Source organism: Carcharodon carcharias, assembly GCF_017639515.1.
Source record: "Carcharodon carcharias isolate sCarCar2 chromosome 27 unlocalized genomic scaffold, sCarCar2.pri SUPER_27_unloc_17, whole genome shotgun sequence".
In the NCBI taxonomy this organism is placed as follows: Eukaryota; Metazoa; Chordata; class Chondrichthyes; order Lamniformes; family Lamnidae; genus Carcharodon; species Carcharodon carcharias.
Window position 1 is genome coordinate 134,709 of NW_024470632.1, and position 25,908 is coordinate 160,616.

The window sequence follows — 25,908 nt, forward strand, 5'->3', positions numbered from 1 at the left end:
GGGGGGTGGGGGTGAGTGAGGGGGAGGGGCTGAGTGAGGGGGTGGGGGAGGGGTAAGGGTGAGTGAGGGGGGAGGGGGTGGGGGAGGGGTAAGGGTGAGTGAGGGGGAGGGAGTGAGGGAGGAGGGGGTGAGTGAGGGGGTGGGGGGGGTGAGGGGGTGGGGGAGGGGTAAGGGTGAGTGAGGGGGTGGGGGAGGGGTAAGAGTGAGTGAGGGGGGGAGGGGGTGGGGGAGGGGTAAGGGTGAGTGAGGGGGTGAGTGAGGGTGTGGGGGAGGGGTAAGGGTGAGTGAGGGGGAGGGGGTATGAGGGGGTGGGGGAGGAGGTGAGTGAGGGGGTGGGAGAGGGGGTGAGTGAGGGTGTGGGGGAGGGGTAAGGGGGAGTGAGGGGGAGGGGGTATGAGGGGGTGGGGGAGGGGTGAGTGAGGGGGAGGGGGGTGAGTGAGGGGGAGGGGAGAGGGTGTGAGTGAGGGTGAGGTGGGTTGGGGAGGGTTGAGTGGGGGTTGGGGGTGAGTGAGGGAGGAGTGAGGGAGAGGAGGAAGGGGTTGAGGGAGGGCAGTGCGTGAGGGGGAGAGAGTGTGAAGGAGGGTGCGTGTGGGGTTGAGGAAGGGGGAGGGGCCCATGAGTGGGGGTGAGGGAGGGGGGGGCGGGGACTAAGGGGGGACAGTGAGGGGGGGAGAGTGAGGCGGGTGAGGGGGGAAGGGGGTGAGTGGGCGGGGTGAGGGAGAAGAGGTCGGGGGAGGGGGTGAGTGGGTGGGGAGGGAGTGTGAGTGAGTGGGAGGACGGTGGGGGAGGGATAGGTGTGAATGAGGGAGAGAGGGTGGTGGGGGAGGGGGGAGAGTGAGGGGGTGTGAGTGAGAGGGAGGGGGGGAGGGGCACCGAGGGGGAGGGGAGGAGGGATTGGGGGAGGGGGAGGGAGACAGGGGATCTGATGTGGGTGGGGAGTTAGGAGGGGTCTGAGGGGGGAGGGGGAAGGGGTGAGGGAGGGGGTGTGAGTGGGGAGTGGGGGAGGGGGTGGGGTGAGGGATGGTGGTGAGGGGGGAGGGGTGTGGAAAGTGAGAGGGGGTGGGGCGGGGCGGAGGGGGGGGGTGGTGAGTCAGGGTAGGGGGGAGAGTTGGGGGACGGGGGTGAGTGAGAGAAGGGGTAGGGGGTGGGGGAAGGGGTACTGAGGGTATGTGGAGTGAGGGGGTGGGGTGACTGAGGGGGTGTGGGGTGAAGGGGTGGGGGAGGGGTTGGGTGACTGAGTGGGGGAGGGGTGTGGTTGAGTTGGGTGAGGGTGGGCTGGTTGGTTGTGGGGGGGGGGTGGTGGGGGCTGGAACAATTTTTAATCCCTCCACATCCACATTCACACACACACTCTCTCTGTTTCCTAAATCTGTAATCCCCCCCCCCACCCCTGTTTGTTACCAATACCACCCCCCCCCCCCCCCCCCCAAAACACCCCGCAACCATTCACTTACCCCTTTATTAACGTTAAAACACTTTTAATATGGTCCCTTTTCACCCCCTCTTCTCTAACCCTCAGTAAAATGCAGCTGGTTCTCTACCGCCGCAGCCACCCCACCCACCCCCCCCACCCCCCACCCCCCACCGACAGCAGAGGTTAGGCTGGGGGTGGACAGTGATGGGGGTTGGGGGTGGTGGAGAGAGACACCAATCCCTGTGTAAACACAGCACGGCACTCAAACCGCATGGGTTTCCTATGTAAACACGTCACGGTGCTTAAAAAGGGGAGAGTGGTGGTTTCCTATGTAAACATGTCACAGCGCTTAAATTGGGGGAGGGTGGGGGTTTCTTACGTAAGCGCGTCACAGATTTAAGTTGGGGGTGGCGGGATCGAGGCGGTTAGACTGGGGAAGACGCCCTGTGTAAACACGTCACGGTGCTTAAAACCGGTGGCGGGGTCGAGGCGGTTAGACTGGGGAGACTCCCTATGTAAACACGTCACGGTTAGACTTGAGGAGGGGGGGGGGGGGTGCTGCATATGTAAACACGTCACAGGGGTTAGCGTGGTGGGGGGAGGGGAGGGGGGCTCCCTACGTCACGGCAGTTAGGCTGGGCGCTCCCTATGTAAACATGTCACGGGTTTTGGGGGAGGGGGGGAAGGGGGCGGTGTTTCCTATGTAAACACGTCACGGCAGTCGGACTGGGGGACTCCCTGTGTAAACACGTCACGCGGTTCGACTCGGGCCTCCCTTCAGCAAACGCGTCCCGACTCGGTGGGCGTGAGGGTCATTAGACTGGGTGGTAGGGGGCGGTAGCGGGGGGGGGTGTTTGGGTGGTTTCCTATGTAAACACGTCACGGCGCAGTGGCCATGATGGCGGTTGGACTACGCTGCACGTGCAGCAGTGGGAATGTGGCTCTGGGAGGGAAGTTTAGCGAATTCCGACGTCAAGGGGGTGATTTCTTCCCAAATCCCATTCCATCGGCTCCCTATGGCTTAAGTGCAGGACATTCAGCCCATCTGGTCCCTGCTCCGCCACGAGCCTTTCCACAGGAGGGGAAACCACCTCCCCTGTGGAGAGAACGTGTGAATCTATCCGCTTCTTGGCGGGAAAAACAGAAAGGCGGGGGGGGGGGGGTGGGGAGGGCGTGGTGGTGGGGGGGCGTTATTGAAATGGCGAGAGATTGGGAAATGTGGATGTACAGAGGGATCTGGGTGTCCTTGTACACCAGTCGCTGAAAACAAGCATGCAGGTGCAGCAGGCGGTGTAGAAGGTAAATAGTGTGTTGGCCTTCATTGCGAGAGGACTCGAGTACAGGAACAGGGATGTCCTACTGCAGCTGTACAGGGCCCCGGTGAGACCACACCTGGAGTATGGTGTGCAGTTTTGCTCTCCTTACCTGACAGAGATAGACCTGCCATAGAGGGAGAGCAGTGAAGGTTCACCAGACTGATTCCTGGGACGGCAGGATTGTCGAATGGGGAGAGATTGGCTCGACTGGGCCTGTATTCACTGGAGTTTAGAAGAATGAGATGGTGGGGGGGGTCTCACTGAAAGGTATAAAATTCTGACAGGGATGGACAGACCGGATGCAGGGAGGATGTTCCCGATGGTAGGAGGTGGTGGGGAGAGAGAGTCTAGAACAAGGGGTCACAGTCTTGAGGATACGGGGTAGACCATTCGGGACTGAGATGAGCAGGAACTTCATCACTCGTGTACCTGTGGAATTCTCCACCACAGAAGCTGCGGAGGCCGATTCGCTGAATGTATTTAAGGAAATTGGTAGATTTCCGGACTCTCAATGCATCGAGGGGTCTGTGGGGGGAGAGAGAGCGGGAGTGCGGAGTTGGGATAGAGGTTCAGCCACGATCACGATGAACGGGGGAGCAGGCTGGAAGGGCTGAATGGCCTCCTCCTGCTCCTGGGTTTCTACGCTTCCATCCACCCGACCACAGAGTCACACACGAGTGCTGAAGAGGCCCTTCGGCCCATCGAGTCTGCACTGACCGGTGTGACCCCAGTCCCAACGGAAGGCTTTCATCACTTCGATGACCGCCATTACGTCAAGTCAGCCTTGGCTAGAGAGAGAGAGATGGACTGTCAGCCCTGCCCTGATACGTATACCCCCCTCCCTCCCCCCTCCACACACAACCCCCCCACCCTGCGATCCTAGAATTTATCCTGGGTGCTCCCTCCGGTGTGAGCAGAGCGGAGACATGACCCAGCCCTGTCGCCAGGCGGTTGATAGGATGGTGTGGACTGAGGGCAAACCGAAGGTGATGTTTCCACTTTCACTGCTTTGTGTGGAGGAACCTAAAACCCTGTCCTCTGGGTATGATTTACCAACACTCCACACACACACACACACACACACACACACACACACACACTTATTAACCTCAGTAGTGAGTCCTCAAAGGATTCTACTCCGGTACTGAGGGAGAGCTGCACTGTCAGAGGGTCAGTGCTGAGGGAGAGCCGCACTGTCAGAGGGTCAGCGCTGAGGGAGAGCCGCACTGTCGGAGGGTCAGCGCTGAGGGAGCGCTGCACTGTAGGAGGATCAGCGCTGAGGGAGCGCTGCACTGTCGGAGGGCAAGTGCTGAGGGAGAGCCGCACTGTCGGAGGGTCAGTGCTGAGGCAGAGCCGCACTGTCGGAGGGTCAATGCTGAGGGAGAGCCGCACTGTCAGAGGGTCAGTGCTGAGGGAGCGCCGCACTGTCGGAGGGTCAGCGCTGAGGGAGAGCCGCACTGTCGGAGGGTCAGCGCTGAGGGAGAGCCGCACTGTCGGAGGGTCAGCGCTGAGGGAGAGCCGCACTGTCGGAGGGTCAGTACTGAGGGAGAGCCGCACTGTCGGAGGGTCAATGCTGAGGGAGAGCCGCGCTGTCGGAGGGTCAGCGCTGAGGGAGCGCTGCACTGCCGGAGGGTCAATGCTGAGGGAGAGCCGCACTGTCGGAGGGTCAGCGCTGAGGGAGAGCCGCACGGTCGGGAGGTCAGTGCTGAGGGAGCACCGCACTGTCGGAGGGTCAGTGCTGAGGGAGAGCCGCGCTGTCGGAGGGTCAGTGCTGAGGGAGAGCCGCACTGTCGGAGGGTCAGTGCTGAGGGAGAGCCGCACGGTCGGGAGGTCAGTGCTGAGGGAGAGCCGCACTGTCGGAGGGTCAGTGCTGAGGGAGAGCCGCACTGTCGGAGGGTCAGCGCTGAGGGAGAGCCGCACTGTCGGAGGGTCAGTACTGAGGGAGAGCCGCACTGTCGGAGGGTCAATGCTGAGGGAGAGCCGCGCTGTCGGAGGGTCAGCGCTGAGAGAGCGCTGCACTGTCGGAGGGTCAATGCTGAGGGAGAGCCGCGCTGTCGGAGGGTCAGTGCTGAGGGAGCGCTGCACTGCCGGAGGGTCAGTACTGAGGGAGAGCCGCACTGTCGGAGGGTCAGAGCTGAGGGAGAGCCGCACTGTCGGAGGGTCAGCGCTGAGGGAGAGCCGCACTGTCGGAGGGTCAGCGCTGAGGGAGAGCCGCACTGTCGGAGGGTCAGCGCTGAGGGAGAGCCGCACTGTGGGTGGGTCAGTGCTGAGGGAGAGCCGCACTGTCGGAGGGTCAGTGCTGAGGGAGAGCCGCACTGTCGGAGGGTCAGTGCTGAGGGAGAGCCGCACTGTCGGAGGGTCAGCTCTGAGGGAGAGCCGCACTGTCGGAGGGTCAGTGCTGAAAGCGAGTCAGCACTGAGGTGAAGGTGGTATAAGGGAGGCAATGTGTGGAATCTTGCTGTGCTGTGTTCTCAGCTGGAGATGGATGTTTAAGCCGAGTGACGGCTCTGGCGGGAGGTGGCTGACAGGGTGGGGGAGAGGTTACTGGGGATGTGGGAGTGATGCTCTCGCTCGATGACTGACTGGGATCTCGCTTTCCCCCTCGCAGCGCGGCGATGATGAATATGGGAAGGTGGACGCCATCGTGGTATCGGTGGGAGTGGACGAGGAGATTGTGTATGCAAAGTCCACAGCTTTACAGGTAAAGCAATACCACCCTCCCCGCCCCGAGAGAGAGAGAGAGAGAAACCAGCCCCCATTCAAACAAATACCCCCCCCAGAGAGAGAAACCAGCCCCCATTCAAACAAATACCTCCCCCAGAGAGAGAAACCAGCCACCATTCAAACAAATACACCCCCCAGAGAGAGAAACCAGCCCCCATTCAAACAAATACCCCCCCCGAGAGAGAAACCAGCCCCCATCACCACAAATACTCCCCCCCAGAGAGAGAAACCAGCCCCCATTCAAACAAATACCCCCCCCCAGAGAGAGAAACCAGCCCCCATTCAAACAAATTCCCCCCCCCAGAGAGAGAAACCAGCCCCCATTCAAACAAATACTCCCCCCAGAGAGAGAAACCAGCCCCCATTCAAACAAATACCCCCCCCAGAGAGAGAAACCAGCCCCCATTCAAACAAATTCCCCCCCCAGAGAGAGAAACCGGCCCCCATTCAAACAAATACTCCCCCCAGAGAGAGAAACCAGCCACCATTCAAACAAATACCCCCCCCAGAGAGAGAAACCAGCCCCCATTCAAACAAATACCCCCCCAGAGAGAGAAACCAGCCCACATCACCGCAAATACTCCCCCCCAGAGAGAGAAACCAGCCCCCATTCAAACAAATACCCCCCCCAGAGAGAGAAACCAGCCACCATTCAAATACCCCCGCCCCCCAGAGAGAGAAACCAGCCCCCATTCAAACAAATACCCCCCCAGAGAGAGAAACCAGCCACCATTCAAATACCCCCACCCCCCAGAGAGAGAAACCATCCCCCATCGCCACAAATACCCCCCCCCAGAGAGAGAGAGAGATACCAGCCCCCATCACCACAAATACCCCCCCTCCGAGAGAGAGAAAAATCAGCCCCCATTCAAACAAATACCCCCCCAGAGAGAGAAACCAGCCCCCCATCACCACAAATACCCCCCAGAGAGAGAAACCAGCCCCCATTACCACAAATACCCCTCCAGAGAGAGAAACCAGCCCCCATCACCACAAATACCCCCCAGAGAGAGAAACCAGCCCCCATCACCACAAATACCCCCCCAGAGAAAGAAACCAGCCCCCATTCAAACAAATACCCCCCCCCCCAGAGAGAGAAACCAGCCCCCATCACCACAAATACCCCCCCCAGAGAGAGAAACCAGCCCCCATCACCACAAATACCCCCCCGAGAGAGAGAGAAACCAGGCCCCATCACCACAAATACCCCCCAGAGAGAGAAACCAGCCCCCATTACCACAAATACCCCCCCAGAGAGAGAAACCAGCCCCCATCACCACAAATACCCTCCCCCAGAGAGAGAAACCAGCCCCCATCACCACAAATACCCCCCCTCCGAGAGAGAGAAACCAGTCCCCATTACCACAAATACCCCCCCAGAGAGAGAAACCAGCCCCCATCACCACAAATACCCCCCCTGAGAGAGAAACCAGCTCCCATCACCACAAATACCCCCCCCCCAGTGAGAGAGATAGATACCAGCCCCCATCACCACAAATACCCCCACTCCAAGAGAGAGAAATCAGCCCCCATTCAAATAAATACCCCCCCAGAGAGAGAAACCAGCCCCCCATCATCCCAAATACCCCCCAGAGAGAGAAACCAGCCCCCATCACCACTAATACCCCCCCCAGAGAGAGAAACCAGCCCCCATCACCACAAATACCCCCCCCAGAGAGAGAAACCAGCCCCCATTCAAACAAATACCCCCCCCAGAGAGAGAAACCAGCCCCCATCACCACAAATACCCCCCCGAGAGAGAGAGAAACCAGGCCCCATCACCACAAATACCCCCCCCAGAGAGAGAAACCAGCCCCCATCACCACAAATACCCCCCAGAGAGAGAGAAACCAGCCCCCATCACCACAAATACCCCCCCCCCAGAGAGAGAAACCAGCCCCATCACCACAAATACCCCCCCCAGAGAAAGAAACCAGCCCCCATCACCACAAATACCCCCCCGAGAGAGAGAGAAACCAGGCCCCATCACCACAAATACCCCCCCAGAGAGAGAAACCAGCCCCCATCACCACAAATACCCCCCAGAGAGAGAGAAACCAGCCCCCATCACCACAAATACCCCCCCCCAGAGAGAGAAACCAGCCCCATCACCACAAATACTCCCCCCAGAGAGAGAAACCAGCCCCCATCACCACAAATACCCCCCCCAGAGAGAGAAACCAGCCCCATCACCACAAATACTCCCCCCAGAGAGAGAAACCAGCCCCCATCGCCACAAATGCCCCCCCCAGTGAGAGAAACCAGCCCCCATCACCACAAATACCCCCCCCAGAGAGAGAAACCAGCCACCATTCAGACAAATACCCCCCCAGAGAGAGAAACCAGCCCCATCACCACAAATACCCCCCCCAGAGAGAGAAACCAGCCCCCATCACCACAAATACCCCCCCCAGAGAGAGAAACCAGCCCCATCACCACAAATACCCCCCCCCAGAGAGAGAATCCAGCCCCCATCACCACAAATACCCCCACCCCAGAGAGAGAAACCAGCCCCCATCACCACATATACCCCCCCCCCCCAGAGAGAGAAACCAGCCACCATTCAAACAAATACCCCCCCAGAGAGAGAAACCAGCCCCCATCACCACAAATACCCCCCAGAGAGAGAAATCAGCCCCCATCACCACAAATACCCCCCCCCCCCCCGGAGAGAGAAACCAACCCCCATCACCACACCACAAATACACCCCCCCCCCCCGAGAGAGAAAACAGCCCCGTCGCTACAAATACCCCCCCCCCAGAGAGGGAAACCAGCCCCCATCAGGCCCAATGCCCCCTCCCTTCCTCTGATCCCAACCCCCCCCCACCCCCGTTCAGTTCCTCCCCCCCGCCCTTTTGTGTCCCCCCTGCGCCTTTCTGTGTCCCCCACCCCCTGCCCCCCTCTGTGGTCCGCCCTCCGTGTCCCCCCCCTGTGTGTGTCCCCCCCCTGTGTGTGTCCCCCCCCTGTGTGTGTCCCCCCCCTGTGTGTGTCCCCCCCCCTGTGTGTGTCCCCCCCCTGTGTGTGTCCCCCCGCTGTGTGTGTCCCCCCGCTGTGTGTGTCCCCCCGCTGTGTGTGTCCCCCCGCTGTGTGTGTCCCCCCCCTGTGTGTGTCCCCCCCCTGTGTGTGTCCCCCCCCTGTGTGTGTCCCCCCCCTGTGTGTGTCCCCCCCCTGTGTGTGTGCCCCCCCTGTGTGTGTCCCCCCCCTGTGTGTGTCCCCCCCCTGTGTGTGTCCCCCCCCTGTGTGTGTCCCCCCCCTGTGTGTGTCCCCCCCCTGTGTGTGTCCCCCCCCCCTGTGTGTGTCCCCCCCCTGTGTGTGTCCCCCCCCTGTGTGTGTCCCCCCCCTGTGTGTGTCCCCCCCCTGTGTGTGTCCCCCCCCTGTGTGTGTCCCCCCCCTGTGTGTGTCCCCCCCCTGTGTGTGTCCCCCCCTGTGTGTGTCCCCCCCCTGTGTGTGTCCCCCCCCCTGTGTGTGTCCCCCCCCCGTGTGTGTCCCCCCCCTGTGTGTGTTCCCCCCCCGTGTGTGTTCCCCCCCCCCGTGTGTGTTCCCCCCCCGTGTGTGTTCCCCCCCCGTGTGTGTTCCCCCCCCCGTGTGTGTTTCCCCCCCCGTGTGTGTTTCCCCCCCCTGTGTGTGTTTCCCCCCCTGTGTGTGTTTCCCCCCCCTGTGTGTGTTTCCCCCCCCTGTGTGTTTCCCCCCCGTGTGTGTTTCCCCCCCCTGTGTGTGTTTCCCCCCCCTGTGTGTGTTTCCCCCCCCTGTGTGTGTTTCCCCCCCCTGTGTGTGTTTCCCCCCCCTGTGTGTGTTTCCCCCCCGTGTGTGTTTCCCCCCCGTGTGTGTTTCCCCCCCGTGTGTGTTTCCCCCCCGTGTGTGTTTCCCCCCCGTGTGTGTTTCCCCCCCGTGTGTGTTTCCCCCCCGTGTGTGTTTCCCCCCCGTGTGTGTTTCCCCCCCGTGTGTGTTTCCCCCCCGTGTGTGTTTCCCCCCCGTGTGTGTTTCCCCCCCGTGTGTGTTTCCCCCCCGTGTGTGTTTCCCCCCCCGTGTGTGTTTCCCCCCCGTGTGTGTTTCCCCCCCGTGTGTGTTTCCCCCCCCGTGTGTGTTTCCCCCCCGTGTGTGTTTCCCCCCCGTGTGTGTTTCCCCCCCGTGTGTGTTTCCCCCCCGTGTGTGTTTCCCCCCCGTGTGTGTTTCCCCCCCGTGTGTGTTTCCCCCCCGTGTGTGTTTCCCCCCCGTGTGTGTTTCCCCCCCGTGTGTGTTTCCCCCCCGTGTGTGTTTCCCCCCCGTGTGTGTGTTTCCCCCCCGTGTGTGTTTCCCCCCCGTGTGTGTTTCCCCCCCCGTGTGTGTTTCCCCCCCGTGTGTGTTTCCCCCCCGTGTGTGTTTCCCCCCCGTGTGTGTTTCCCCCCCGTGTGTGTTTCCCCCCCGTGTGTGTTTCCCCCCCGTGTGTGTTTCCCCCCCGTGTGTGTTTCCCCCCCGTGTGTGTTTCCCCCCCGTGTGTGTTTCCCCCCCGTGTGTGTTTCCCCCCCGTGTGTGTTTCCCCCCCGTGTGTGTTTCCCCCCCGTGTGTGTTTCCCCCCCGTGTGTGTTTCCCCCCCGTGTGTGTTTCCCCCCCGTGTGTGTTTCCCCCCGTGTGTGTTTCCCCCCCGTGTGTGTTTCCCCCCCGTGTGTGTTTCCCCCCCGTGTGTGTTTCCCCCCCGTGTGTGTTTCCCCCCCCGTGTGTGTTTCCCCCCCGTGTGTGTTTCCCCCCCGTGTGTGTTTCCCCCCCGTGTGTGTTTCCCCCCCGTGTGTGTTTCCCCCCCGTGTGTGTTTTCCCCCCCGTGTGTGTTTCCCCCCCGTGTGTGTTTCCCCCCCGTGTGTGTTTCCCCCCCGTGTGTGTTTCCCCCCCGTGTGTGTTTCCCCCCCGTGTGTGTTTCCCCCCCGTGTGTGTTTCCCCCCCCGTGTGTGTTTCCCCCCCGTGTGTGTTTCCCCCCCGTGTGTGTTTCCCCCCCGTGTGTGTTTCCCCCCCGTGTGTGTTTCCCCCCCGTGTGTGTTTCCCCCCCCGTGTGTGTTTCCCCCCCGTGTGTGTTTCCCCCCCGTGTGTGTTTCCCCCCCGTGTGTGTTTCCCCCCCGTGTGTGTTTCCCCCCCGTGTGTGTTTCCCCCCCGTGTGTGTTTCCCCCCCGTGTGTGTTTCCCCCCCGTGTGTGTTTCCCCCCCGTGTGTGTTTCCCCCCCGTGTGTGTTTCCCCCCCGTGTGTGTTTCCCCCCCGTGTGTGTTTCCCCCCCGTGTGTGTTTCCCCCCCGTGTGTGTTTCCCCCCCCGTGTGTGTTTCCCCCCCGTGTGTGTTTCCCCCCCGTGTGTGTTTCCCCCCCGTGTGTGTTTCCCCCCCGTGTGTGTTTCCCCCCCGTGTGTGTTTCCCCCCCGTGTGTGTTTCCCCCCCGTGTGTGTTTCCCCCCCGTGTGTGTTTCCCCCCCGTGTGTGTTTCCCCCCCGTGTGTGTTTCCCCCCCGTGTGTGTTTCCCCCCCGTGTGTGTTTCCCCCCCGTGTGTGTTTCCCCCCCGTGTGTGTTTCCCCCCCCGTGTGTGTTTCCCCCCCGTGTGTGTTTCCCCCCCGTGTGTGTTTCCCCCCCGTGTGTGTTTCCCCCCCGTGTGTGTTTCCCCCCCGTGTGTGTTTCCCCCCCGTGTGTGTTTCCCCCCCGTGTGTGTTTCCCCCCCGTGTGTGTTTCCCCCCCGTGTGTGTTTCCCCCCCGTGTGTGTTTCCCCCCCGTGTGTGTTTCCCCCCCGTGTGTGTTTCCCCCCCGTGTGTGTTTCCCCCCCGTGTGTGTTTCCCCCCCGTGTGTGTTTCCCCCCCCGTGCGTGTTTCCCCCCCCGTGCGTGTTTCCCCCCCGTGCGTGTTTCCCCCCCGTGCGTGTTTCCCCCCCGTGCGTGTTTCCCCCCCGTGCGTGTTTCCCCCCCGTGCGTGTTTCCCCCCCGTGCGTGTTCCCCCCCGTGCGTGTTCCCCCCCGTGCGTGTTCCCCCCCCGCCCGTGTGTGTTCCCCCCCCCCGCCCGTGTGTGTTCCCCCCCCCCCCGCCCGTGTGTGTTCCCCCCCCCTGCCCGTGTGTGTTCCCCCCCCCTGCCCGTGTGTGTTCCCCCCCCCGCCCGTGTGTGTTCCCCCCCCCGCCCGTGTGTGTTCCCCCCCCCCGCCCGTGTGTGTTCCCTCCCCCCCCGCCCGTGTGTGTTCCCCCCCCCCCCCCGCCCGTGTGTGTTCCCCCCCCCCCGCCCGTGTGTGTTCCCCCCCCCCCGCCCGTGTGTGTTCCCCCCCCCCCCCGCCCGTGTGTGTTCCCCCCCCCCCGCCCGTGTGTGTTCCCCCCCCCCCCGCCCGTGTGTGTTCCCCCCCCCCCGCCCGTGTGTGTTTCCCCCCCCCCGTGTGTGTTCCTCCCCTCCTTGTCCTGCCGCTGACCTGCCCCTTTTTGCAGACCTGGCTGTTTGGGTACGAGCTGACAGACACCATCATGGTCTTCTGTGCGGAGAAGATCGTCTTCATGGCCAGCAAGAAGAAGGTGGAGTTCCTCAAGCAGGTGGCCAACACCAAGGGCAGCGAGAACGCCAACGGGATCCCCGCTGTCACCCTGCTCGTCCGAGAGAAGGTGAGTGGGACGCGGGGCAGGGGTAGAGGTAGAGGAAGAGGGAGCGCGCTGGGGTGTGGAGGGGGCGAGAGACTGGGGTGCGGAGAGAGAGAGAGACGGGTGCGCGTGGAGAGAGAGAGAGAGAGACGGGTGTGCGGAGAGAGAGAGAGACGGGTGTGCGGAGAGAGAGAGAGACGGGTGTGCGGAGAGAGAAAGAGAGAGAGACGGGTGTGCGGGGAGAGAGAGGGATGGGTGTACGGAGAGAGAGAGAGAGACGGGTGTGCGGGGAGAGAGAGAGAGAGACGGGTGTGCGGGGAGAGAGAGAGAGAGACGGGTGTGCGGAGAGAGAGAGCTGGGTGTGCGGGGAGATAGAGCTGGGTGTGCGGGGAGAGAGCTGGGTGTGCGGGGAGAGAGAGAGAGACGGGTGTGCGGGGAGAGAGAGAGAGACGGGTGTGCGGGGAGAGAGAGAGAGACGGGTGTGCGGGGAGAGAGAGAGAGACGGGTGTGCGGGGAGAGAGAGAGAGACGGGTGTGCGGGGAGAGAGAGAGAGACGGGTGTGCGGGGAGAGAGAGAGAGAGACGGGTGTGCGGGGAGAGAGAGAGAGAGACGGGTGTGCGGGGAGAGAGAGAGAGACGGGTGTGCGGAGAGAGAGAGAGAGACGGGTGTGCGGAGAGAGAGAGAGAGACGGGTGTGCGGAGAGAGAGAGAGAGAGAGACGGGTGTGCGGAGAGAGAAAGAGAGAGAGACGGGTGTGCGGGGAGAGAGAGAGACGGGTGTGCGGGGAGAGAGAGAGACGGGTGTGCGGAGAGAGAGAGAGGGACGGGTGTGCGGGGAGAGAGAGAGAGACGGGTGTGCGGGGAGAGAGAGAGAGAGACGGGTGTGCGGAGAGAGAGAGCTGGGTGTGCGGGGAGAGAGAGCTGGGTGTGCGGGGAGAGAGAGCTGGGTGTGCGGGGAGAGAGAGCTGGGTGTGCGGGGAGAGAGAGCTGGGTGCGGAGAGAGAGAGAGCTGGGTGTGCGGGGAGAGAGAGAGCTGGGTGTGCGGGGAGAGAGAGAGCTGGGTGTGCGGGGAGAGAGAGAGCTGGGTGTGCGGGGAGTGAGAGAGCTGGGTGTGCGGGGAGAGAGAGAGCTGGGTGTGCGGGGAGAGAGAGAGCTGGGTGTGCGGGGAGAGAGAGAGCTGGGTGTGCGGGGAGAGAGAGAGCTGGGTGTGCGGGGAGAGAGAGAGCTGGGTGTGCGGGGAGAGAGAGAGCTGGGTGTGCGGGGAGAGAGAGAGCTGGGTGTGCGGGAGAGAGAGAGAGCTGGGTGTGCGGGGAGAGAGAGAGAGCTGGGTGTGCGGGGGAGAGAGAGAGAGCTGGGTGTGCGGGGAGAGAGAGAGAGCTGGGTGTGCGGGGAGAGAGAGAGAGCTGGGTGTGCGGGGAGAGAGAGAGAGCTGGGTGTGCGGGGAGAGAGAGAGAGCTGGGTGTGCGGGGAGAGAGAGAGAGCTGGGTGTGCGGGGAGAGAGAGAGACGGGTGTGCGGGGAGAGAGAGAGAGAGCGAGACGGGTGTGCGGAGAGAGAGCGAGACGGGTGTGCGGAGAGAGAGCGAGACGGGTGTGCGGAGAGAGAGAGAGACGGGTGTGCGGGGAGAGAGAGAGACGGGTGTGCGGGGAGAGAGAGAGACGAGTGTGCGGGGAGAGAGAGCTTGGTGTGCGGGGAGAGAGAGAGAGAGCGAGACGGGTGTGCGGAGAGAGAGACGGGTGTGCGGGGAGAGAGAGACGGGTGTGCGGGGAGAGAGAGAGACGGGTGTGCGGGGAGAGAGAGACGGGTGTGCGGGGAGAGAGAGACGGGTGTGCGGAGAGAGAGAGACGGGTGTGCGGGGAGAGAGAGAGAGACGGGTGTGCGGAGAGAGAGAGAGAGACGGGTGTGCGGAGAGAGAGAGACGGGTGTGCGGGGAGAGAGAGAGAGACGGATGTGCGGAGAGAGAGAGACGGATGTGCGGAGAGAGAGAGACGGGTGTGCGGAGAGAGAGAGAGACGGGTGTGCGGAGAGAGAGAGACGGGTGTGCAGAGAGAGAGAGAGACGGGTGTGCGGAGAGAGAGAGACGAGTGTGCGGAGAGAGAGAGACGAGTGTGCGGAGAGAGAGACGAGTGTGCGGAGAGAGAGACGGGTGTGCGGGGAGAGAGAGAGAGAGACGGGGGTGCGGAGAGAGAGAGACGGGGGTGCGGAGAGAGAGAGACGGGGGTGCGGAGAGAGAGAGACGGGGGTGCGGAGAGAGAGAGACGGGGGTGCGGAGAGAGAGAGAGACGGGGGTGCGGAGAGAGAGAGAGAGACGGGGGTGCGGAGAGAGAGAGAGACGGGGGTGCGGGGAGAGAGAGAGAGAGCGAGACGGGTGTGCGGAGAGAGAGACGGGTGTGCGGAGAGAGAGACGGGTGTGCGGGGAGAGAGAGAGAGAGAGAGACGGGTGTGCGGAGAGAGAGACGGGTGTGCGGAGAGAGAGACGGGTGTGCGGGGAGAGAGAGAGAGAGACGGGTGTGCGGAGAGAGAGAGAGACGGGTGTGCGGAGAGAGAGAGAGACGGGTGTGCGGAGAGAGAGAGAGAGACGGGTGTGCGGAGAGAGAGAGAGACGGGTGTGCGGAGAGAGAGAGAGACGGGTGTGCGGAGAGAGAGAGAGACGGGTGTGCGGAGAGAGAGAGACGGGTGTGCAGGGAGAGAGAGAGAGAGAGAGAGAGAGACGGGTGTGCGGGGAGAGAGAGAGAGACGGGGGTGCAGAGAGAGAGAGAGATGGGTGTGCGGCCATAGAGAGACGGGGAAGCTGTGAGGGGTACAGAGAGAGAGAGAGAGAGACCCAGCCAGGAGATCACCTCGCTCAACCCAGTTTGAAAACGCTGTGGGAAGGATGCGGTGGGGGGGGGGGGGGGTGGGGGTTGCTTGGCCAGGGTGCAGAGGGGGATCGGCCAGAAGCGATCCCGGGATGAGGCGGGGGGTCTTCGGCCTACGTGCGAGGGACTGGGATCGTTCTCCTCGGGGGCCGAGGTGGTGAAGGGAGGGGTGGGCGGTGGGAGATGGAACGGAGGTGTCCGGAGCGGCGAGGGGTTTGCATGGAGCGAACGAGGAGAAGCCTTGTCCAGTGGTGGGAGGGCCGGTGACCAGAGAGGGACAATCGGCTAGAGAACCAGAGGGGGTTTGGGGGAGTGGGGGGGGTGGGTGGAGAAGGGCATGAGGAGAATTTTTCTATGCGAGGTTCACCAGCCAAGGCCCTGTTGCTGGCTGCCGTCTCCCTCTTGGGGGTGGGGTGTGATGGCTGATGGAGAGAGTGGGGCTGGCAGAGGAGAGGGAGATCGCTGACTGTTTGCCTGACCTGACGCCTCCCCTTCCAGAACGAGAGTAACAAGACCAATTTCGACAAGATGATCGAAGCCATCAAGGACAGCAAAAACGGGAAGGTGATCGGAGTTTTCGGGAAGGACAAGTTCCCCGGAGAGTTCATGAAGTCCTGGAACGACTGCCTGAATAAGGAGGGGCTGGAGAAGGTACAGGGAGCTTTACTCTGTGTCTAACCCCGTGCTGTATCTGTCCTGGGAGTGTTTGATGGGGACGGTGTAGAGGGAGCTTTACTCTGTATCTAACCCCGTGCTGTACCTGTCCTGGGAGTGTTTGATGGGGACAGTGTAGAGTGAGCTTTACTCTGTATCTAACCCTGTGCTGTACCTGTCCTGGGAGTGTTTGATGGGGACAGTGTAGAGGGAGATTTACTCTGTATCTAACCCCGTGCTGCACCTGTCCTGGGAGAGTTTGATGGGGACAGTGTAGAGGGAGATTTACTCTGTATCTAACCCCGTGCTGTACCTGTCCTGGGAGTGTTTGATGGGGACGGTGTAGAGGGAGCTTTACTCTGTATCTAACCCCGTGCTGTACCTGTCCTGGGAGTGTTTGATGGGGACAGTGCAGAGGGAGATTTACTCTGTATCTAACCCTGTGCTGTAACTGTCCTGGGAGTGTTTGATGGGGACAGTGTAGAGGGAGCTTTACTCTGTATCTAACCCCGTGCTGTACCTGTCCTGGGAGTGTTTGATGGAGACTATGTAGAGAGAGCTTTACTCTGTATCTAACTCCATGCTGTACCTGTCCCGGGAGTGTTTGATGGAGACTATGTAGAGGGAGATTTACTCTGTATCTAACCCCGTGCTGTGCCTGTCCTGGGAGTGTTTGATGGGGACGGTGTAGAGGGAGCTTTACTCTGTATCTAACCCCGTGCTGTGCCTGTCTTGGGGGTGTTTGATGGGGACAGTGTAGAGGGAGCTTTACTCTGTGTCTAACCCCGTGCTGTACCTGTCCTGGGAGTGTTTGACAGGGACGGTGTAGAGGGAGCTTTACTCTGTATCTAACCCCGTGCTGTACCTGTCCTGGGAGTGTTTGATGGGGAGAGTGTAGAGGGAGATTTACTCTGTATCTAACCCCGTGCTGTACCTGTCCTGGGAGTGTTTGATGGGGACGGTGTAGAGGGAGCTTTACTCTGTATCTAACCCCGTGCTGTAACTGTCCTGGGAGTGTTTGATGGGGACAGCGTAGAGGGAGCTTTACTCTGTATCTAAATCCGTGCTGTACCTGTCCTGGGAGTGTTTGATGGGGACGGTGTAGAGGGAGCTTTACTCTGTGTCTAACCCCGTGCTGTACCTGTCCTGGGAGTGTTTGATGGACACAGTGTAGATGTAGCTTTACTCTGTATCTAACCCCGTGCTGTACCTGTCCTGGGAGTGTTTGATGGGGACAGTGTAGAGGGAGCTTTACTCTGTATCTAACCCCGTGCTGTACCTGCCCTGGGAATGTTTGATGGGGACGGTGTAGAGGGAGCTTTACTCTGTATCTAACCCCGTGCTGTACCTGTCCTGGGAGTGTTTGATGGGGACAGTGTAGAGGGAGCTTTACTCTGTATCTAACCCCGTGCTGTACCTGTCCTGGGAGTGTTTGATGGGGACAGTGTAGAGGGAGATTTACTCTGTGTCTAACCCCGTGCGGTACCTGGCCCGGGAGTGTTTGATGGGGACAGTGTAGAGGGAGCTTTACTCTGTGTCTAACCCCGTGCGGTACCTGTCCTGGGAGTGTTTGATGTGGACAGTGTAGAGGGAGCTTTACTCTGTGTCTAACCCTGTGCTGTACCTGTCCTGGGAGTGTTTGATGGGGACAGTGTAGAGGGAGCTTTACTCTGTATCGAACCCTGTGATGTACCTGTCCTGGGAGTGTTTGATGAGGACAGTGTAGAGGGAGCTTTACTCTGTATCTAACCCCGTGCTGTACCTGTCCTGGGAGTGTTTGATGGGGACAGTGTAGAGGGAGCTTTACTCTGTATCTAACCCCGTGCTGTACCTGTCCTGGGAGTGTTTGATGGGGACAGTGTAGAGGGAGCTTTACTCTGGAAATCACCCTGTACTGTACCTGTCCTGGGAGCGATTGATGGGGACAGTGTAGAGGGAGCTTTACTCTGTATCTAACCCAGTGCTGTACCTGCCCTGAGAGTGTTTGATGGGGACAGTGTAGAGGGAGCTTTACTCTGTATCTAACCCCGTGATGTACCTGTCCTGGGAGTGGTTGATGGGGACAGTGTAGAGGGAGATTCACTCCATATCTAACCCTGCGGCATTCTCAGGTGGATATGAGCGCTACAGTCGCCTACACCCTGGCGGTGAAGGAGGATGGGGAATTGAACGCCATGAAGAAAGCAGCCACCATCACCTCCGAGGTCTTCAATAAGTTCTTCAAGGAGCGCGTGATGGAGATTGTGGACGCTGACGAGGTAATGGGACGTGTCTTTTCTGTCCGGGGTGGGTGGGGGGATGCTGGAAGTCAAGTAAACACTGCAGGGCCAGGTACCAAGAGCGGAGGGCGGGGTGTGGGGGCGGGGAGTGAAACTCGTTGACTAGCTGCCGAGATGGATGACCAGAACTTTTTGAGTTGCGTTCCTGGGAATTTCGTAGGTTCAGGGTTGCTTTGTAGGTCACGGGACTTCGCGTGGGTGCAGATAGAGTCGATTGAGTGAAACTATTCCTGCTAGCTGGGGAGTCTGGGACTGGCCGGGTCGGGGTTGGGGTAGGGGTGGGGTTGGGTGGGGGCAACCGATTCTAAAAATGAAAGACAGACATTTCAGGAGTGAAATGAGAAAACATTTCTACACCGATACGGTGGTGGAAGTTGGAACTCTCTTTGGCAAACGGCAGTTGATGCTGGCTCAATTCGTTTTCAACCCGAGATTGTTCTTTTATTATGAACGAGCGAAGGTGCAGAGATCATGGAGTTAGGTCACAGATCAGCCACGATCAATGTTTGTAATTAGACTCTGTAGACTGTTTGCTGCAGTGTTAATAACTAGACTCTGCGGACTGCTGCAGTCTTGGTAACTAAGCCCTGTAGACTATTTGCGTTGTTTGTAACCGGACTCTGTATAGACTGTTAGCCAAAAGGCTTTGTCAGTAGACTCAGAACCTCACGGGGCAGAAGAGGCCCTTCGGCCCATCGAGTCTGCACCAACACGTGAGAAACACCTGACCTACCTACCTACCTAATCCCATTTACCAGCACTTGGCCCCATAGCCTTGAATGTTATGAGGTGCCGAGCGCTCATCCAGGTACTTTTTAAAGGATGTGAGTCTATCCCACCACCACCACCCTCCCAGACAGCGCATTCCAGACCCTCACCACCCTCTGGGTAAAAAGGTTTCTCCTCACATCCCCCCCTAAACCTCCTGCCCCTCACCTTGAACTTATGCCCCCTTCTGACTTACCCTTCAACTAAGGGGAACAGCTGCTCCCTATCCACCCTGTCCATGCCCCTCATCATCTTGTACACCTTGATCAGGTCGCCCCTCAGTCTCCTCTGCTCCAACGAAAACAACCCAAGTCTATCCAAACCTCTCTTCATCACTTAAATGTTTCATCCCCCAGGCAACATCCTGGTGAATCTCCTCTGCACCCCCTCCAGTACAATCACATCCTTTTTATAATGTGGCGACCAGAACTGCACACAGTACTCCAGCTGTGGCCTCACCAAGGGTCTATACAACTCCAACATCACCGCCCTACTTTTGTAATCTATGCCTCGATTGATAAAGGCAAGTGTCCCCTGTGACTTTTTCACCTCCCCACTAACATGCCCCTCCGCCTTCAGAGATCTATGGACACACACGCTAAGGTCCCTTTGTTCTTCAGGACTTCCTGGTGTCATGCCATTCACTCTGCAGACTGTTTGCTGCATTGTTTGGAACTAGACTCTGTAGACTGTTGGCTGCAGTTTTTGTAACTAGACTCTGCAGACTGTTTGCTGCATTGTTTGGAACTAGACTCTGTAGACTGTTGGCTGCAGTTTTTGTAACTAGACTCTGCAGACTGTTTGCTGCATTGTTTGGAACTAGACTCTGTAGACTGTTGGCTGCAGTTTTTGTAACTAGACTCTGCAGACTGTTTGCATTGTTTGGAACTAGACTCTGTAGACTGTTGGCTGCAGTTTTTGTAACTAGACTCTGTAGACTGTTTGCAGACTTTTTAACGAGACTCTGTAGACTGTTAGATGAAGCGCTCTGTTCTAACAGGCCCGGCTTGCTGTGCAAACCGACTTTCTTAGGGAGCAAGCTGCCAGCGATGAGCCCAATCCGGAAGGTCCGCCCCCACCAGCAGCCTATTGACTGACGGCAGCGACCGCTCAACTGCTGCGACCACCTGCTTTAAGATGGCGGCTGCTGCTGTCCGGCTTTAAACAGCTCTTTCTCCTTGTAACGACAGAAAGTACGGCACAGCAAGCTAGCGGAGTCAGTGGAGAAGGCGATTGAGGAGAAGAAGTACCTGGCTGGAGCGGACCCATCCACGGTGGAGATGTGCTACCCGCCCATCATCCAGAGCGGAGGCAACTACAACCTCAAGTTCAGCGTGGTCAGGTACCAGCCTGGGGGGTGGTGGAGACGGAGGTGTGGGTGGTGATCGACAGGGCGGTGTGGAGGGAGCTTTACTCTGTATCTAACCCCGTGCTGTACCTGTCCTGGGAGTGTTTGATGGGGACAGTGTAGAGGGAGATTTACTCTGTATCTAACCCCATGCTGTACCTGTCCTGGGAGTGTTTGATGGGGACGGTGTAGAGGGAGTTTTACTCTGTATCTAACCCCGTGCTGTACCTGTCCTGGGAGTGTTTGATGGGGACAGTGTAGAGGGCGATTTACTCTGTATCTAACCCTGTGCTGTACCTGTCCTGGGAGTGTTTGATGGGGACAGTGTAGAGGGAGATTTACTCTGTATCTAACCCCGTGCTGTACCTGTCCTGGGAGTGTTTGATGGGGATGGTGTAGAGGGAGATTTACTCTGTATCTAACCCCGTGCTGTACCTGTCCTGGGAGTGTTTGATGGGGACTGTGTAGAGGGAGCTTTACTCTGTATCTAACCCCGTGCTGTACCTGTCCTGGGAGTGTTTGACAGGGACAGTGTAGAGGGTGGTTTACTCTGTATCTAACCCTGTGCTGTACCTGTCCTGGGAGTGTTTGATGGAGACAGTGTAGAGGGAGCTTTACTCTGTATCTAACCCCGTGCTGTACCTGTCCTGGGAGTGTTTGATGGGGACGGTGTAGAGGGAGATTTACTCTATATCTAACCCTGCCCTGGGAGTGTTTGATGGGGACAGTGTAGAGGGAGCTTTACTCTGTATCTAACCCCGTGCTGTACCTGTCCTGAGAGTGTTTGATGGGGACGGTATAGAGGGAGATTTACTCTATATCTAACCCTGCCCTGGGAGTGTTTGATGGGGACAGTGTAGAGGGAGCTTTACTCTGTCTCTAACCCCGTGCTGTACCTGTCCTGGGAGTGTTTGATGGGGACGGTGTAGAGGGATCTTTACTCTGTATCTAACCCCGTGCTGTACCTGTCCTGGGAGTGTTTGATGGGGACGGTGTAGAGGGATCTTTACTCTGTATCTAACCCCGTGCTGTTCCTGTCCTGGGAGTGTTTGATGGGGACAGTGTAGAGGGAGATTTACTCTGTATCTAACCCCGTGCTGTACCTGTCCTGGGAGTGTTTGATGGGGACAGTGTAGAGGGAGCTTTACTCTGTATCTAACCCTGTGCTGTACCTGTCCTGGGAGTGTTTGATGGGGACAGTGTAGAGGGAGCTTTACTCTGTATCTAACCCCGTGTTGTACCTGTCCTGGGAGTGTTTGATGGTGACGGTGTAGAGGGAGATTTACTCTGTATCTAACACCGTGCTGTACCTGTCCTGGGAGTGTTTGATGGGGACGGTGCAGAGGGAGCTTTACTCTGTATCTAACCCCGTGCTGTACCTGTCCTGGGAGTGTTTGATGGGGACGGTGCTGTCGGACTGGTTAACGCCGCCCGTTTTCCCCCCCCCGACAGTGATAAGAACCACATGCACTTTGGGGCCATCACGTGTGCGATGGGTATCCGCTACAAGTCGTACTGCTCCAACATCGTGCGCACCCTGATGGTCGACCCACCCCAGGAGATGCAGGACACCTATAACTTCCTGCTGCAGATCGAGGACGAGCTGCTGAAAGAGATGAAGAACGGTAAGTGCCGGTGGGGGGTGGGGTTTGGGGGGGTGGGTGCGAAAGGCTCCGTCGGTCACCCCAGCCCCTTCCCAATTCCGACTCTTGTCTCTGTCGACTCTGCACCCCCGTCCCCCACCCCCAACGGAGGGGAGCAACCCCGGGGCTTCTCCCTGTCTCTCTCCCAGCCCGAACCGCCGAAGCCCCTCATCCCTGGGACCCTTCTGGTTCAACCTTCTCCGCAACCCTCCCTCCCGGCGAGGTCCTCGACACCCTCCCTGAAACGCCCGGCCCCAGGGTCTGGCCCGGCTGCTCCAAAAGGCTTTGGAGAGAGAGGTCGCTGCGCAGGATAAGAGCTTCCGCAGTCCGGTTGGGGGTGGGGTGGGGGGCGGGGTGACACGTAAGCATGGGTAGGGGATTGGCTCAACGACGGGAAGCGGTTCAGGGTGATCGGTCCCTTTGCGGGTCGGCCCCCGGCCGTTGACCATCTCTGCCCGCGACCCGGGTGATAGGCCCGGCTTGCAGAATGACATCGAGTCAGGTGGGAGAGCAAGCTGCGGGGAGGCTACCGAGGCTGCGGGGAGGCTACCGAGGCTGCGGGGAGGCTACCGAGGCTGCGTGGGGGCTACCGAGGCTGCGTGGGGGGCTACCGAGGCTGCGGGGGGGATACCAAGTCTGCGGGGGGGAGACCGAGGCTGCGGGGCGTCCGGATGTCGTTAACTGGCTGGGGTGCCAGGAAGAGCAGAAACCCGGAGCGCCGCTCATCTCCGCGGCGCAGAGGGATCTGGGTGTCCTGGCGCACCTTCCACGGAGCAAGCGAGCGCCCGGGCGCAGCGGGAGATTGGGATGCCTAATGGACTCTTGGCCTTCACTCCCGGCGGGTGGGGGGAGGGGTGGGGGGGGTGGGGGTGTAAAAGTGTGGGAAGCCTGGGGGGGGGCGGGGGGTGGGTGGGGGAGACACCGTTGCGAAATGAGGGGCCTACCGACGGAGACGGGGAGGGATTCCCTCTCTCAGGAGGGTCGTCCGTCTGTGGAGCCCCACCCCAGCCCCCCACCGGGAGAGCGGTGGAGGTCGGGTCACTGCACACACGTCCCAGGCCGAGTCAGACAGACTTTTTGATCGACGAGGGTGAGGAGGCACCATCAGATCAGCCGTGGCCTTATTGAACGGCAGAGCCGGCTCGAGGGCTGAATGGGCTCCTCCTCCCGTTCCTGTGTAACAGGCTCGAGGGCTGAATGGGCTCCTCCTTCTGTTCCTGTGTAACAGGCTCGAGGGCTGAATGGGCTCCTCCTCCTGTTCCTGTGTAACAGGCTCGAGGGCTGAATGGCCTCCTCCTGTTCCTGTGTAACAGGCTCGAGGGCTGAATGGGCTCCTCCTCCTGTTCCTGTGTAACAGGCTCGAGGGCTGAATGGCCTCCTCCTGTTCCTGTGTAACAGGCTCGAGGGCTGAATGGCCTCCTCCTGTTCCTGTGTAACAGGCTCGAGGGCTGAATGGCCTCCTCCTGTTCCTGTGTAACAGGCTCGAGGGCTGAATGGGCTCCTCCTCCTGTTCCTGTGTAACAGGCTCGAGGGCTGAATGGGCTCCTCCTCCTGTTCCTGTGTAACAGGCTCGAGGGCTGAATGGCCTCCTCCTGTTCCTGTGTAACAGGCTCGAGGGCTGAATGGCCTCCTCCTGTTCCTGTGTAACAGGCTCGAGGGCTGAATGGGCTCCTCCTCCTGTTCCTGTGTAACAGGCTCGAGGGCTGAATGGGCTCCTCCTCCTGTTCCTGTGTAACAGGCTCGAGGGCTGAATGGGCTCCTCCTCCTGTTCCTGTGTAACAGGCTCGAGGGCTGAATGGGCTCCTCCTCCTGTTCCTGTGTAACAGGCTCGAGGGCTGAATGGCCTCCTCCTGTTCCTGTGTAACAGGCTCGAGGGCTGAATGGCCTCCTCCTGTTCCTGTGTAACAGGCTCGAGGGCTGAATGGGCTCCTCCTCCTGTTCCTGTGTAACAGGCTCGAGGGCTGAATGGGCTCCTCCTCCTGTTCCTGTGTAACAGGCTCGAGGGCTGAATGGCCTCCTCCTGTTCCTGTGTAACAGGCTCGAGGGCTGAATGGCCTCCTCCTGTTCCTGTGTAACAGGCTCGAGGGCTGAATGGCCTCCTCCTGTTCCTGTGTAACAGGCTCGAGGGCTGAATGGGCTCCTCCTCCTGTTCCTGTGTAACAGGCTCGAGGGCTGAATGGGCTCCTCCTCCTGTTCCTGTGTAACAGGCTCGAGGGCTGAATGGCCTCCTCCTGTTCCTGTGTAACAGGCTCAAGGGCTGAATGGCCTCCTCCTGTTCCTGTGTAACAGGCTCGAGGAGGAGGGGGGGCTGAATGAACTGATTTGCCCCCCCGATCTACTGTTATTGACCCTCGCTTTCGGGTGGCCTGGTTGGTGTGTGTGCTGACTGATAATCTCTCTCTCTCCCCCTCTCACCCCCTCTCTCCCTCTCCCCCTCCCCTCCCTCCCTCTCCGCCTCTCTCCCTCTCTCCCCCTCCCTCCTTCTCCCCCCTCCCTCTTTCTCCCCTCTCCTTCCTTCTCCCCCCCTCCCTCATTCTCCCGCCCTCCCTCCTTCTCCCCCCTCCCTCCTTCTCCCCCTCCCTCTTTCTCCCCTCTCCCTCCTTCTCCCCTCTCCCTCCTTCTCCCCCTCCCTCCTCCTCCCCCTCCCTCCTCCCCCCCTCCCTCCTTCTCCCCCTCCCTCCTTCTCCCCCCTCCCTCCTTCTCCCCCCTCCCTCCCTCCTTCTCCTCCCTCCCTCCCTCCTTCTCCTCCCTCCCTCCCTCCTTCTCCCTCCTTCTCCCCCCTCCCTCCTTCTCCCCCCGCCCTCTCCATGTGCCCCAATGCAGGTGCCAAGATCGCCGATATTTACCAGAACGTTATGGCTTTCGTCAAACAGGAGAAGCCAGAACTGATGACTAAGATCACCAAGAACCTGGGGTGAGAGAGAAACGCGGCGTGAGCTTGTATCCTGCCCCCGCCTCCCCGCCCCCATTTCCACCCTGTCCCCCCTCCTCGCCGATGGGAGGCTGGGCTGCAGCGGCTCCCCTTCCACCTTTTGTGGTGGGGGTTGAGGGAGGGAGAGAGGGTCAAACCGCACCCCCCCCCCCCACCTCCCACCAGGCAGACAGTTTTCCAGTGGGTCAGACATTTAAATTAAAGACTTGCATTCGTCTAGCGCCCTTGCCGACCTCGGGAGGCCCCCGAAGAGTTGGACGGCCAATGAGGTGGGAGGGGACGGGCTGGAAGCAGGGCAGCTGCTTTGGACCGGGCAGGATTGAGGGGCAGTGGTCTGAGGGTTACCAGATCATGTCTTTCTGTGACATGGACTGAGGGGTAAATGTTGTTTCACTACCCCCCACCCCACCTCGCGAGAGAGCGGTCCAGCCCGACGTCAGGATCGTGTTGTGGGATCTTTCTGTTCGCCAGAGGGGGCCAGGGAGAGTCTCTGTTTAAGGTCTCACCTCAAAATGGCACTTCCGACAGTGCGGTGCTCCCTCAGTACTGACCCTCCGACAGTGCGGCACTCCCTCAGCACTGACCCTCCGACAGTGCGGCACTCCCTCAGCACTGACCCTCCGACAGTGCGGCTCACCCTCAGCACTGACCCTCCGACAGTGCGGTGCTCCCTCAGTACTGACCCTCCGACAGTGCTGGTCTCCCTCAGTACTGACCCTCCGACAGTGCTGGTCTCCCTCAGCACTGACCCTCCGACAGTGCTGGTCTCCCTCAGCACTGACCCTCCGACAGTGCTGGTCTCCCTCAGCACTGACCCTCCGACAGTGCGGCTCTCCCTCAGCACTGACCCTCCGACAGTGCGGCTCTCCCTCAGCACTGACCCTCCGACAGTGCGGCTCTCCCTCAGCACTGACCCTCCGACAGTGCGGCTCTCCCTCAGCACTGACCCTCGACAGTGCGGCTCTCCCTCAGCACTGACCCTCCGACAGTGCGGCTCTCCCTCAGCACTGACCCTCCGACAGTGCGGCTCTCCCTCAGCACTGACCCTCCGACAGTGCGGCTCTCCCTCAGCACTGACCCTCCGACAGTGTGGCACTCCCTCAGCACCGACCCTCCGACAGTGCGGCTCTCCCTCAGCACTGACCCTCCCACAGTGCGGCTCTCTCTCAGCACTGACCCTCCGACAGTGCGGCTCTCCCTCAGCACTGACCCTCCGACAGTGCGGCTCTCCCTCAGCACTGACCCTCCCACAGCGTGGCTCCCTCTCAGTCCTGCACTGCGAGTGTCGAACACAATACTGTCACTGTCCCTCTCACTGCAGAGGGAGCAGCTCGTGTGGCTGCCGCACCCCCTTCCCTCACCCAGGGATGGGTCCTGTGTACCCGGTGCTGTGTAACTGAAGGTGAGTGGTGTGTGTTTG

General features: G+C 60.2%; 1 protein-coding gene across 1 annotated transcript in view; it reads left to right on the forward strand.

Moving 5' to 3' along the window:
- The window catches only part of supt16h (SPT16 homolog, facilitates chromatin remodeling subunit), a gene marked incomplete at its 3' end in the record, with an annotated part of 91,597 nt that overhangs the window by 13,066 nt on the left and 52,623 nt on the right, over positions 1-25,908 (forward strand). Inside the window, exons 3-9 of the mRNA XM_041180971.1 lie at positions 5,331-5,431; positions 11,863-12,033; positions 15,363-15,515; positions 17,630-17,776; positions 19,756-19,907; positions 21,366-21,538; positions 24,380-24,470. Of these exons, the coding sequence (XP_041036905.1) occupies positions 5,331-5,431; positions 11,863-12,033; positions 15,363-15,515; positions 17,630-17,776; positions 19,756-19,907; positions 21,366-21,538; positions 24,380-24,470 (988 nt within the window). The remainder of the gene's footprint in view (positions 1-5,330; positions 5,432-11,862; positions 12,034-15,362; positions 15,516-17,629; positions 17,777-19,755; positions 19,908-21,365; positions 21,539-24,379; positions 24,471-25,908) is intronic.